The 13,671-nt window shown below is 30.2% G+C and overlaps 2 protein-coding genes across 2 annotated transcripts; both read right to left on the bottom strand.

Annotated features, from left to right (window-relative positions):
* Positions 1-7,642: 7,642 nt before the first annotated feature.
* Positions 7,643-9,900, bottom strand: LOC124921121 (ankyrin repeat domain-containing protein 13C-like). Its single transcript, XM_047461737.1, has 2 exons — positions 8,343-9,900; positions 7,643-8,179 (listed from the first exon to the last, which is right to left on the bottom strand). Exons 1-2 carry the CDS (start codon positions 9,756-9,758, stop codon positions 7,853-7,855), a joined length of 1,743 nt encoding a protein of 580 aa, XP_047317693.1. The 5' UTR covers positions 9,759-9,900; the 3' UTR covers positions 7,643-7,852.
* Positions 9,901-12,190: 2,290 nt separating this feature from the next.
* LOC124927021 lies at positions 12,191-13,332 on the bottom strand. The gene is made up of 3 exons (XM_047467359.1): positions 12,867-13,332; positions 12,528-12,787; positions 12,191-12,430 (listed from the first exon to the last, which is right to left on the bottom strand). Exons 1-3 carry the CDS (start codon positions 13,330-13,332, stop codon positions 12,191-12,193), a joined length of 966 nt encoding a protein of 321 aa, XP_047323315.1.
* Positions 13,333-13,671: the final 339 nt, after the last annotated feature.

Here is a 13,671-nt window from a genome sequence, read left to right as displayed (position 1 = left end):
GAGGAAATTTGGTGAGAGAATTTAGTGAGGGAATGACGTGGCATAATCTTATTCGCTGAAAAAATCAAATAATTTCTCTTTTTTCTCTCTTTCCTCCCACCTTTACATTTTCCAACCAATGAAGGTGATGCCACGTCATTCCCTCACCAAATTCCCTTCCTCTATCACTCCTCAATATATAATTATTTGAATATGCAAATAAACACAGTTCTGTACTACTTAAATTCAATACTTGTAAAATCATTCTATTATATCTACCACTAAAAAAATTGTAACTATTTGTACTTTAAAAGTTTAATTTTTTTTTTTTTTAATGTTACAAAGTTAGCATTTAGCACTATTTAGTCATTTTAGTTATTTATGTTAATCTAAATATAAAATTATTATATGTTTTTAAATAAAAAATAAGATTTTTTTTTTATTAGGACCTTCCAAACTTGAGACTGACCCTTTATCCTTTTGTTTCAACTAAAGCTAATTTTAAGTATTAATGAACTTAAAATAATTAATCATTTAAACCAAACTTTTTTTTTTATTTCAAATATTTTTTTATAATTAAAAAAACTAGCCTTACACCCCATAGATATGTTTCGGAATTTAATCGAACTCGTGACATTTTGAATTACTTATTTTATTAATTAATAACACAAATATTTAATTTTACCAAATATGGAAATGGAACTCAGTACCATTATATCTAAAAAAAAAAAATCAATATTTCTCACTAACTAAATACTTGCATAATAACAAAGTACAAAAAGCTAATCATTTATTGTTCATCGTAACCCATACCTTATTCAACAAAATTTCATTTAATTATTTTTTGAAATGTAGTGCCAAATGAAATAATTTTATTTATGGTTTATGATGTTGAAAACAAAAAAGAAAATACATCATTTTTTATTCATTTGTTACAAAATGATCTTCTTCGTAACATTGTTGGTAAACACCTCTATTAGGAGTTAGAAAAAAAAAATAGTCACAAATAATTTTTTTAGATGAAATAATATTTATATTACTTTTATTTTTATAATAATTCGAAGACTAAATCCATAATATAATATATATATATATATATTAACAAATTTTCAGTTCAAATCAATCTAAGTATTTTATATAGGTATGTTTGTGTATATATATTAACAAATATAATAATAATGTATTCGTTTCACTCCAGTTATAAGTATTTTTAAATATATATTAATAAATATAATAAAACTTTAAATTTAAATTCAATTTCACTCCATCTCTAACCATTTTTAAACAATTATAATAATAATAAAATTGAAACTGGAGAAAAAAATCACATAAAAAGAAATAAATAAACATAAAATTAAGGAGATTATAGTACCAGGTGGTTTTTCAATATAACATTATAGGATTCAACTTTCTAAATAAAATGGTGTGAATATCAAGATTTTTAAGAAAATTTGAAATATAATTTTTTTTCTTATTTGCGGAAAAAAATACTTTTTGAATATTCATCAAATTGTTTAAATCGAACTGAACCGTTTAAATCAAATTGAATATAAAAAATAATTAGTCAAATTTAATTCATTACGATTTTCTTTTTACTAAATTAATACAAACAATTCGGTTTGTCGGTTCAACACCACTGACATCATTCAAAACGACCCATGATTTAAAAGGTAATATTTAAATAAGACGGAAACAAAAATCGAACATTAAACCGGTAATGATGAATAGAGTATTATAACTATTAAATCATAACATACATTTAAAGTAATAATAATGAGAGAATATCATGAACTTAATTGGTTAATTGACTATTAAAAATAACTAGCACGTGCATTTGCATGAGTAATGATATTTGTACGAGTTATTTAAATTTTATTTTTAATCGTTTTAAGTTTATGAACGGGTCAACCCACAATTCGACTCAAGTATCAATTTACTCTCACATATATATCCAAATTAACTACAGCTCTCGATCCGGCAATCTGGACACTTTGAAAATTAAGCATCATATTATATATATATATATATATATATATATTAATTAGTTAGTTAAAAAGTTGAACTTGTTAAAAAGTTGAAGTTGTTAAAATTTCTCGATTTCATCAAATTTGGTGTTTAATTTAAAATATAAAGTCTTATTAGCTTAGTTGGTTAAAAGGTTCTAATTGTTATATTAGGTTGCATGTTCGAAACATACCATACATATATCATTTTTTATTTTATTTTTAACCGTTTTAAGTTTATGGGTGGGTCAACCCACAATCCGACCCAAGTATCTATTTACGCTCACATATATATTCAAATTAACCACAACTCTCGACTCGAAAATCCGAAACTTTGAAAATTAAGCATCATTATATATATATATATAACTATTTTTTTTGGAAAAATGAGAGCTAGCATGACTCCCCGCTTAAACTCAAAACGTTTCTAGATGCAATCGAACTCGTGACTTTTTGTCTTTTAAGCCAACTCTTATTAAAAAAATAATAACTATTATTAATAGACAAATTTAATTTCAAAATTGTTGATTAATTTTGAGTGTAATGTTTAATAAAAAAACATATTAATATAATATTTTGGTGTTTTGAAAATTATACTAGTAATTTATTAATTATGTTATAGAATCTTATTATTATTGGTATTTGTTCATGAAAATATATATAATTTGTTATTGATATATATATTTAATCTATTTTAATAAGTTTGTAGTGCATCAAACAGATTAAACCAATCAAATAATCTTTTAATTATTAACAAATCTTTTAACCATTCAAATGACAAACCGATCAACGAGTTAAAATTTAATAAATTGACGTAAATGGTTTGGACATGAAAACCGCTTATTACACTTTGATGATTCATTCTAAATTACGTTAATATATTTTACTCAGATTTATTTTATCTAAATTTTATTTTTACATCTAACAAATATAACTTATTATTAAATACATCTTAAATTTAATTATTTATATTATATTATATATATATATATATATATTATTTTAATAAATTTGATTATTTATATTTTAATATATATATATATATAATTTAATTATTTTTTTATAATTTAATTATTTATATTTTAATACATATATATTTATAAATTTAAATTATTATTTTATATTATATAATAAATATTCACCTCATTATTCTCACAAATAATTAATAAAATACTAATAAATTTAAAACATTTAAATCAAAAAAAATATAATAACTTAATAATTCATAAAAAAAAAGTTAGCATTATCTCTTTTAAGAGTTCTTGATCTCAAGAACCAAGATTAAATCTATTATTTAAAGGACATCAAAAGAATAAGAAATGAAAAGGTCCAGACAAAGAAGATGAAATAGGGATGAGAAGTGAATATTGTTAGTATATCTAATAGTCCGAGAATTGAATACGATTAGAGAAAATCAAAATACAGTAAGCTAAGTTTTTTATAATCTTATTTATATTTACAATTGGGGTGAGTTTAGCTTATATATAAAAGTATTCAGTTACAACTGCTCAAAGAGAGAAAATTGATGTAACAAAATATGGTTTGCAAATAACAGAAATTGAAACAGACATATAACCAACCCTAACTGTCCAGAATTGTAGCATTATCCCCTCTTCAAATATGTGTCGTCCTCGACGAAGAGACCTTGGCCTGGTCAGTCTCCAATACCCATCCTCCAATCTCTAAAGAGAACTATTTTCTCTCGTTGTTCTGTAACTATTTAATGCGGTTCCGAGATTTTTTCAGTAGGGTCGTAAAGGGTCGGGCTATGGAACTGCAATCCTTGATAAACCTTCGATAACATCTTTTTAATTGTTTTATTGATTGCGGAACTGGCCATTTTCATTCAATATATGGCCCTTGTAGGAAATGTGTTTGCACTATAAGCTACATTTTCTTTTGTTGAGGAATAACATTTATTGTTGCAATGTTGTCAAGACTTGGTGTAGATATAAAAAAAAAAACTCCTTCCAGCTCCTACTATACATTAGGGTGTCATCAAAAACCCATGACAAGTCCTTCTTCGGACCAACACCATAGGGGCAACAAAAGAGCCATGACTTCTAATTACTCCCTTGTCCAGTAAATCATTGACTAATTGCTCAATTTTATCTTCCGCGTGTCAGGGTACCAATATGAGCACATGCACATAGTTTTTGTGTCTTCTTTTAATTGGATTCAATGATATTATTCCCTAATTGGTGATAGGTCTTCAGGTTGCTGGAATAGTGTGTTGAAGTTTTCGAGCATTCATTGAAGATCCCCATGAATCTTTTTAAATGTCATTATAGTAAGTGAAATAAATTGGCCTTCATACTTACTCCTTATTTGAACCATAGCAGCAACATTGTATTTCTTTAATGACTTCTCTAGCTGATTGTCTTGTATCAGGTTGATATGTGCATGAGGTATACCCTACAAGACACTATCTCTCCCTTTGCTTCTTATAAGAGAGAGGTCAACTTTTTGAAATTCCAAGATGCAGGGCCTAAAGTAATCATCCACTCGATGCTTAACACAATATTGTACCCTTCCATGGTAAACACCTTCATATATGTTTGGTAATCCTTTCCCTCCATTGACAATTTCAGGTCTTGGCAAATGTTAGAGCATAATATGTTGGAGTCATTTGTCACTCGAACTGACAGCACTTAGGTGGGAATAGTATCGTGACTTATTTTCTTTATAATCATATTATTTATGAAGTTATGGGTGTTGCTTGTATCAATCAGGATCACACTAGCAAGTTCCCGATCTTACCGAGGATTTGGAGTGTCTAAAAATTATTAGAATCGATCAATGCATACAAGGAAATGACAGGCTCTTCCACTACGTCAAACTGCAAAGGAAGATCATCAAAAACCGACTCTAGAGTGGGTTTTTGAAAATATAGTAAGTATTTTTGGTTATTAGCCGAGATCATGAATAACTTTGATTTACACATGTGGTTAGGTTCCCACTTTTCACTGCAAGTGTAACATAGGTCTTTTCCCCTCTTTTCATCCATTACAGTCGGGTCTATTTGTTTCATGTAGCTTTAGTTTATGTTGAAAGAAGACACATGGAAAGAATGCTTGAGGTCGTTAGTCCGATTGGTGCTTGGCCAGGTCATGTTAACATTGAATGGCTTGGGCAGCAGCGACGGTTCAACGTTGTACAATTGCCCGCTGCTCAGCAAGGACCTGTATGTCGCTTCTTAGACCTTGGTCATCGATATGACTTCATTTAAGGATCCGAAAAAACACATTCTAATAAAATTTGTGATTTCCTCCCTCAACTCAAACAAGTAGCAGTCTATAACAAACTCCCTCGTCATACTATACATTTTTTGGAAAATTGACATGTATTGGAGATTGTATTATTGAACAGAACTGACATGTTTCAGGTTCATCAATTGTCTCATGGAAATGACATGTATGGAAGGCCCAAACTACATCAAAAGGTCTCTCTTGAACACCTCCAATGTCATGACTTCTCTATGGTTACGTTGCTGAAGATATAACCCATATCACATTCTTGCTTTACTAGTATAGTGAATGAGAGCAATGTCAAGTTTAATTGCATCATTAGTCTTGTCCACTCTAAAGAACTACTTAGCAGATATAAGCCAACCCTCCACATCGGTCATATCGAACCGAGGGAAATCAACATTAGTGAGTCGGGTTGGAGGAACATATTGTTAGCTACGATGGAAGGGCCTATTCGGGGGAGGGCCATGGTAAGCAACATCATCATAAGTCTTCGGACGTGGTTCATGGTCAGGAACATACCCTCCTTCTATGGATGTCTATCTTTTGTGGCATTGAACCTTTTGTCCATATTATTACTCAATTCAGTCATGTTTTGTTGTAGGGAAACTTGTATAAAAGTTAATTATTGGGTCAGGCCTTCGATTAGGGCTTTAAGAACATCTATCACAGTTCTCTAATACAAAGTTGTTACGATTTAAATCTGTAACTAGGATTAAGAGTTCTTAAAAAATAGGGATGAGAATAGAATATTGTTAATATGCCTAATAGTCCGAGAATTGAAGACAACGAAGGAAAATCAAAATACAGTAAACTAAGCTTTTCACAATCTTATTCATATATGTAATTGGGGTGAGTTTAGCTTATGAGCTAAACCCATAAAAGTATATGGGTTATAACTTCTCTTTAAGGAAAAAGAGATTTAACAAAATATAATTTGCAAATAACAAAAATTGAAATAGACATATAACCCACTCTAATGGTCCAAAATTGTAGTACAATCTTAGTTCAAATGCATTGACTTTAACCTCATCGTAGATAAATCACTAAAGATAATAATTTTTGAGAGGTGTATCCAAGAATCTCATAAAATACTCAACAATGTCCTAAACAAGATTGTCAATAATTTAATAATAGATTATTGTAATATTTTTATAAATTATTAAGTTATTATATTGTTATCAAAATTTTAAATTTATTAGCATTATATTATATAAAATATTTAAATGTATATATATATATATATATTAAAATTTAAATAACTAAAATAAAATAAAACAATTAAAATATAAATAATCAAATTTAGTAACAATAATTTAAAAATATATATAATATAAATAATTAAATTTATAATTTATTTAATAATAAGTTATAATTGTTAAATATTAAAAAGAATTAAAAATAAAAAAAATTGAATTTGAATAATAAATTATTTTAGTTTATAAAGTTAAATTCTAAACAAAATATATCAATAATACATACCCCTAAACTAAATTAACTAATTAGAATGTAGTCTGTGCATTTACACAAGTAATTATATAAAATATTGTGGAAAAAAATTACGGTAAAAATGTAATAGCATTTTTAAGTTTATAGGTAGGTCAACTTACAATTCGATCAAAGTATTCATTTACTCACATATATATATATATATATCCAAATTAATCATACATCTCGACTCGACAATTCGGACACTTTAAAAATTAAGTATCATTAATTATATATATATATTAGTTAAAAAGTTAAACTTATAATATTAAAATGTCTCGCGTTTATCAATTTTGATGTTGAATTAAAAATATAAAATTTTATTAGTCTTATTGGTTAAAGGGTTATACTTGTTTTGTTTTTGTTTTATTTTGTTAGGTTGCAAATTTGAAAATATATATAGTATTTTTAATTTTATTTTTAACCGTTTTAAGTTTATGTGCGAGTCACCCACAATTCGACTCAAGTATTCATTTATTCTCACATATATATCCAAATTAACCACAGCTTTCGACCCAGTTTCGACCCGGTAATCCAGACACTTTGAAAATTAAACATTAAAGAAACTCATCATTGTAGAAAAATCATGTAAAAAGAAATATAAATAAACATAAAGATTGGAGAGATACACAAATGCCTCAACTCAAGAAAACCTAACACAGAACCAACTTAATTATGGAAGAATCTCATAATTCACAATAATACATGATAAAGAATAAAAAATTTAAATGGAACGTCCATAACTCATTAACTAATGAGTGCAATTCCACATAATTCTTTTTTAGAAGTGGAGGGTTCCCTTTTGTAAAAGATACAAGAGACTCAAGAAAAATGAAAATAGTATAAAAAAGGAAAAACATAAAAAAAAGAATAAAAAAAAGCAGAAAAAAAAGGACAATAATGAAGGTATATTTTGAATTTAAATGAAGGCAAAGCTAATATTATATTTATAAAAGTGAAAGAATTGAATTTGAGTGAGACAAAGGTTAAAGCTTTCAATCTAATAATAGAAGATTCCCATTCAAAAAAGCAAAATCCTTGTCTATTGTCCTTCTTTGACTCTCTTTTTCACCATTATACAATTACTGACCCACATCACCCCATGTACCAAAACCCTGCCTTTCATTTTACCCCTTAATTTGTTGTCTTCCTGTTAGGCTTGGATCCTGACTTCTTGGGTGGTTTCTTAGTTTTCTCATCAAAACTACCCCACCTATATCCATTTGGTATTGCAAATGGTTCAGATTCATTCTCAGCTGTATTAGGCAAACAAAACTTCATCTGCTTTGATGATGATGATGATGATGAACTAGACCTGCAATTCTCTTCTTCATCACCTATTCCACATCCAAGAAACCTTGGACTTGATAATGGTGTATAGAATTGTTCCCTTGGCTGAAGCTCGATGAACTTTGTGAATGTTATTACCACTCTCACTGTGGGCAACACTGGAATAGCCAACTGTATGTTCAAACAACAAATCAAAACAAATAATTGATCATCCACACCCCACTAAAAGTTTCTTGCTTGAGCAAAGCAAACCCATCAAAAGAAGGAAAAGTGAAATCCCCAAAAAATGGCAGAAATCAAATGGGTATCTCTTAATTACTGATTTCACACTTACCTTTACAGGAAAAGTTCCAGGTGGAAACTTCGTCGTGAGCAGCTCTCTCATTCGTCTCACTGCTTTCACCTTGTTAGCTAGAATGTCAAGTAATGGAAGCAACTCTTCCGTCTTCAATGGAAACTGTTCCGTCAGCCATATCGACGGCTTCAAGCTCTTCAAATATTCCTTATCTTTCGTCTGCGGCGGAGGAACCATCGCCGCCTTCACTGAGGGTTGTCGACTCCGTTTCTCTGATCCAGTAAAACAGGGGATATTGTCCACACTCTTCCTAGATACTAATACAATGTCATTCTCCTCACGAACAAAGCTGCTGTGACGACGATCCTCACGAGGAGGAACGAAACTACTGTGGCGATGGCTATGTGGAATCTCAGCTACGAGGAATCCGTCTTCCGAGTCTTCTTCAATCTTAAGCGGGAGAACCTGCTGTTCATTGCCTGCATGATCGGAGTCTACTCCAATGATTTTCCTCGATCGATAGCTGAAGACGACATTATGAACTTCATATACCTTGGATTTCCATTCACCTACATTCTCAGTCTTCTCCTGCCGTCTCCAATTCGTTCTACCAACGAGTTCAGCCTGCGTAACGTCCATTCCAGGTCGACATACGCTAGTTTGAGAACAGAGTCCAGCAATATCAAATTCACTCATAGGAGTTCCAGCGTTCTCAAATGCATCAAATATCTTTCGTTCATCTCTATTTATAACCAACAACGAACCAGACGGAATTCCATGATCCGCATCCCCATCGCCAAGGAATAGAAAACTCTGATCAGCTCTCTGTACTTTCATTCCATCAAATCCAGCAAGCGAAGTATCAGCTCTTAGATTTCCATCAGTTTTCCAAATCTTATAAGTATCAGACGGTGCAATTTTACCTACAAACGGAACAATTGAACTCTCAAAATGAAACGTAATCTCCATATAGAAATCTCTCATTCTCCGTAGAGCAGCAATTATCCTCGGCAACCTTCTCCGCCACTTATACCAAGCATCAAGATGCTGATAATGAAGAAGAACCGCCGCGACATCAGAACAACGTCGCATTATAGCTTCTTGTAATGCATTCCAACCGGATGCATTCTGAAGTGAAATGTTAGCGCCGGCTGATGTTAGAATCTGAGTTACGAACACATCGTTTAGTCTGACTGCTAGATGTAACGGCGTCTCTCTGTTAGGATTGTCACGGCGGTCAATGACGGTGGATATCTTATCGGCGAGTCGTTCCTGTGCAAGGGATTCGGATTCGGATTGTAGTATCTTGGATGATAGATCGTTTAGGCGAGGGAGAGAGGAGATGATTCGAGATAGATTGGCGTGGTCACCTGTAGCGACGGCGTAATGAACTGGACTATGCTTGTAATCATTTGGATTGATTGAGGATTCCGTTTTGAGTGTGGATTTGGACATTTTTTAGAGAGATTTTGATGTGGAAACTGGAATGGAGTGATTGATAATGAACAGAGGAGGAAGAAGAAGAAGTTGGTGTTGTTGTATGAGAGGTAAAGATACTACAGCTTCTTCTTCTTCTTCGGCGCGCCTTTTCATAACTTCTTTTACTACTACTGTGAATGCTGATTCGCAATTCTCTTTTTCTCTCTACTGTCTTTTGATGACGATTCTCTGAAATTCTTTTACTTCTTTACAGTGCGCTGCACGCGCATCTTAATCTTAATTTATTAATTCAATTTAATACTAATCATTCTAAATATATAGAATTTAATTAATTAATAGTCAAACAAAATTTAAATTATCAAAGGAAATTTGAGGAAATGAATCATTTTGGACGAATATACTCTTTCACGTTATACGCTGCAGATTACTGATAATGTTTATAAAAATGAAATCGCATGACGTAATAATGTTTATAAAAATGACTTCGCCTGACGTGACGATGTTGGTAAAAATGACTTCGCGTGACGCGACACACCCTTTCGTGTGACGCGAGATCATTTTTGCAAATATTATCGCGTCACGCGAGAATATATTTACAAACATTATCACGTCAATCATTCGAGTTACACTCACACGCAGCATCGCGGGACGGCAAAGAAGTATTTTTGTCTTTAGATATAAAAAAAAAAAATGTTATTTTTGCAAACTTTATTATACTATACTAATTTCTCTAAATTATATATTTCTACAAACAAGAGGTAAGATAAATTTAATAATTATTTTAAAAAAAATATATATTTATTTTTAAAAAATTTAAATTTAATTAATTATTTTAATCAAATTTATTAATTAAAATATTAAAATATTTTTATTTTATTATTATATATTAATATATTTTAAAGTATTTTTATAAAAATAATTTTTAAATTAAAGAAAACTAGCAACTTGTTTTCATTCAAATAACTTTAGGAGAAAATGAAACCATTTTTTCTGTTTTTAAATTTAAAAAATAAAACTCAAAGTCTTAGATCAATATTTAAACATATACTTTATCCACTAAAGATTTTGGATTAAGAGGTTTATAACTAAAACTTAATTCTAATTAAAAGTACTTAAATTAAAATGGGATTATTAATGATTGTTATGCTGATCTTTAACAATGATTTCTTATAAAGCATTTGGAGTAACTTTTTTAAAACTATGTTGTCTTTAAATATAATTAAAAAATATGAATAATTATCTAATTGATTAGACGGTTACTCAAGAAGAAGGTGGGAGGCAGGAAATATTGGTGGTGGAGCATTTGTAAGACCCACACAAGGAAACGTGTCTGGGTCAACCCGAACCAGACCCTTTATTTTATTACTTTACTTTATTATTTAATAATAATAATAATTTTGGATTGATTGTTTATAAGAGCATTTTCAGACCCTTTTTGTTTTTAGGAGATAATATTGCTAATTGATCTCCCTGTTATTATGGTTTCATGTTTATCATATTCTTAGTTGTTTGAGAGACCTGTTCCTGACTTAGTGGGATAAATGTAACACACATTAAGGATAGTATTTGGTGACTAGAAATGTATTCTATGACTGAGATTTTGTAGTATTTTGTATATAACAAATCTGAATTTGAAAATCCCTATTTAAACACACAAAAGACATGAGTTCAAATATTCTACTTAGGAATGACTATGGGTACCCGAATATCCGATATCCGTGGGTACCCGATAGTCGTGTTCGGGTATTTTAATCGGGTCGGAGTTAGGCATAGGGAGAGGGAGAAGGTACCCGGTTGGAGTCGGGAATGGTGAGTGCGAAATTCAAACCCGACTATATTAATATTAAAAGTATATATATATTTTTTTAAGATGGAGTGGAGTGTATTTGTGATGATATTTAAAGTGGAGTGTGAATAAAACTAATTTAAATGATGTTCTTATGAGATATTTGTAATTTTGTAATGTTAAATGATGTACTCATTAGATATTTGTAATTTTTTTTGATGTTTTTATTTGTATTTTTAATATTTCGATATTACTAATTTTAAATTTTTTTATGTTTTTTCTTCAAACTTTATAAATTTGGCGTACTTCAGGGAAGTAACCTTGTTTTTGGCATTCACTTTCCCAAACTAACATAGTTTGTTCAATCATTTCCAAACTAATCTGATTTACTATTCAAACTCATTTTTTTTTACCTTTCAAATTTATTATATATATATATATATATATATATATATATATATATATATATATATTTAAATTATTATTTATATAAACTAAATTATTTATATTTTGATATATATTTTAAATTATTATTTTTATAAATTTAATTATTTATATTTTGATATATAATTTAAATTATTTTTTTATAAATTTAATTATTTATATTTTAATATATATATTTACATTTCAATTCTCATTTTATATAGTGTAATTATTTAAATTATTGACGATTTTGCTCAGGACAACGTTGGCTACGTCTCGTATGACCTTCTTGGCCACACCTCCCACAAATGATGGTTCTTCGTGGGTTATCCATTTCGGTTCGAATACGCTGTCTTTGACCTCGTTGGTTTTTCTTCTTTCTCAAATTTTCATTGGGAACAAGATTACCATATTTCTCCCAATCATGTGCTATTGGGAACGTCCAATATGATTCATTAGGTATGGGGTGAAAATCATACTGCACATCTCAAAAAGTGTTGTTAGATTGTGATATGTATCGATGTATTTAACACAATCGATATTGCATACTATACAACCAACAACTATATGTGAACATGGAGAGTGATATCAGCACCATTTTCCACAAAAACAAAAACCTTTACATAGGTCAACGATATGTTTGTTGCCACCTTTCCACAAAAACCATTATTAGTTCTGTAACGTGCAGTAGTCACCTCAAAGATTCCACTTTGCTCATTGTATAGAATAATTGTGTGTGCTGATGCCTTGCTTTCGATATTTTCAAATAATTTTCTTGACATATTGCAATAAGTATGCCCATTTTGAAGATCATTCAAAGTTTGAGTACGCCTTTCTGCAACAAGTTTTACAGAGCAGTAATATATATTCCACCATTGACGTGATCGGAAGAAAACGAGCAGACCTTAAGATACCATTGAAACTTTCGACCATATTTGTTGTTGCTTGACCGTAACGATATCCTCCATCGTGAGACATAGTCCACATCTTTAATGGAATATTTCGTAACAAATTTTCAACATCGGGATTAAGCTCTTTGATTTGTCTCATCGCATCTTCGAATTTTCTCACTTGACTATTATTTCCGGCCACCCAGCATAACATCTTCAAATGTGATCCAGGATAGGCTGAACTAAAATTACTACGGACATGGTAGAGACAAAAACGATGTATACCCATGTCTCCAGTGAAGCCATTTTGTTCTTTCTTCATTGCTTCAATGATTCCAACATGACGGTCTGAAATTATGCACACTCCCGTTCTACTTCGACATATAAATCTACGAAGGCGACGTAGAAACCTTGACCAGTTGGCAGTTGTTTCTTCATTGACTATAGCATAAGCAAGTGGGTATTGATGGTTATTAGAATCAGATCCCATTGCAATTAATAATTTCCCATTATATCTTCCTTTCAAGAACGTACCATCAATACTGATAACTGGTCGAGCATGTTGCCACCCATCAACTATCGGTTTGAATGCTCACCATACACGCTTAAACACCAACGTGTGGAGTTTTGTAACATCGATCACAGATTCAATTGAAGCACTCGTGCCTGGATTAAAATGCATCAAATCACTTAAAAATTTAGGAAGTTTAGAATAAGAGATCGTCCAATCACCATACACCTCCGATATTGCCTTTTGTTTTGTAAATCAAACCTTCTTGTAGCTAACATGATATTTATACATTGCCAGTATTTGATTCCTTATGTTATT

The sequence above is a fragment of the Impatiens glandulifera genome, chromosome 1 (assembly GCF_907164915.1).
Source record: "Impatiens glandulifera chromosome 1, dImpGla2.1, whole genome shotgun sequence".
NCBI lineage: Eukaryota > Viridiplantae > Streptophyta > Magnoliopsida > Ericales > Balsaminaceae > Impatiens > Impatiens glandulifera.
This window is presented reverse-complemented; position numbering and strand designations above follow the sequence as displayed.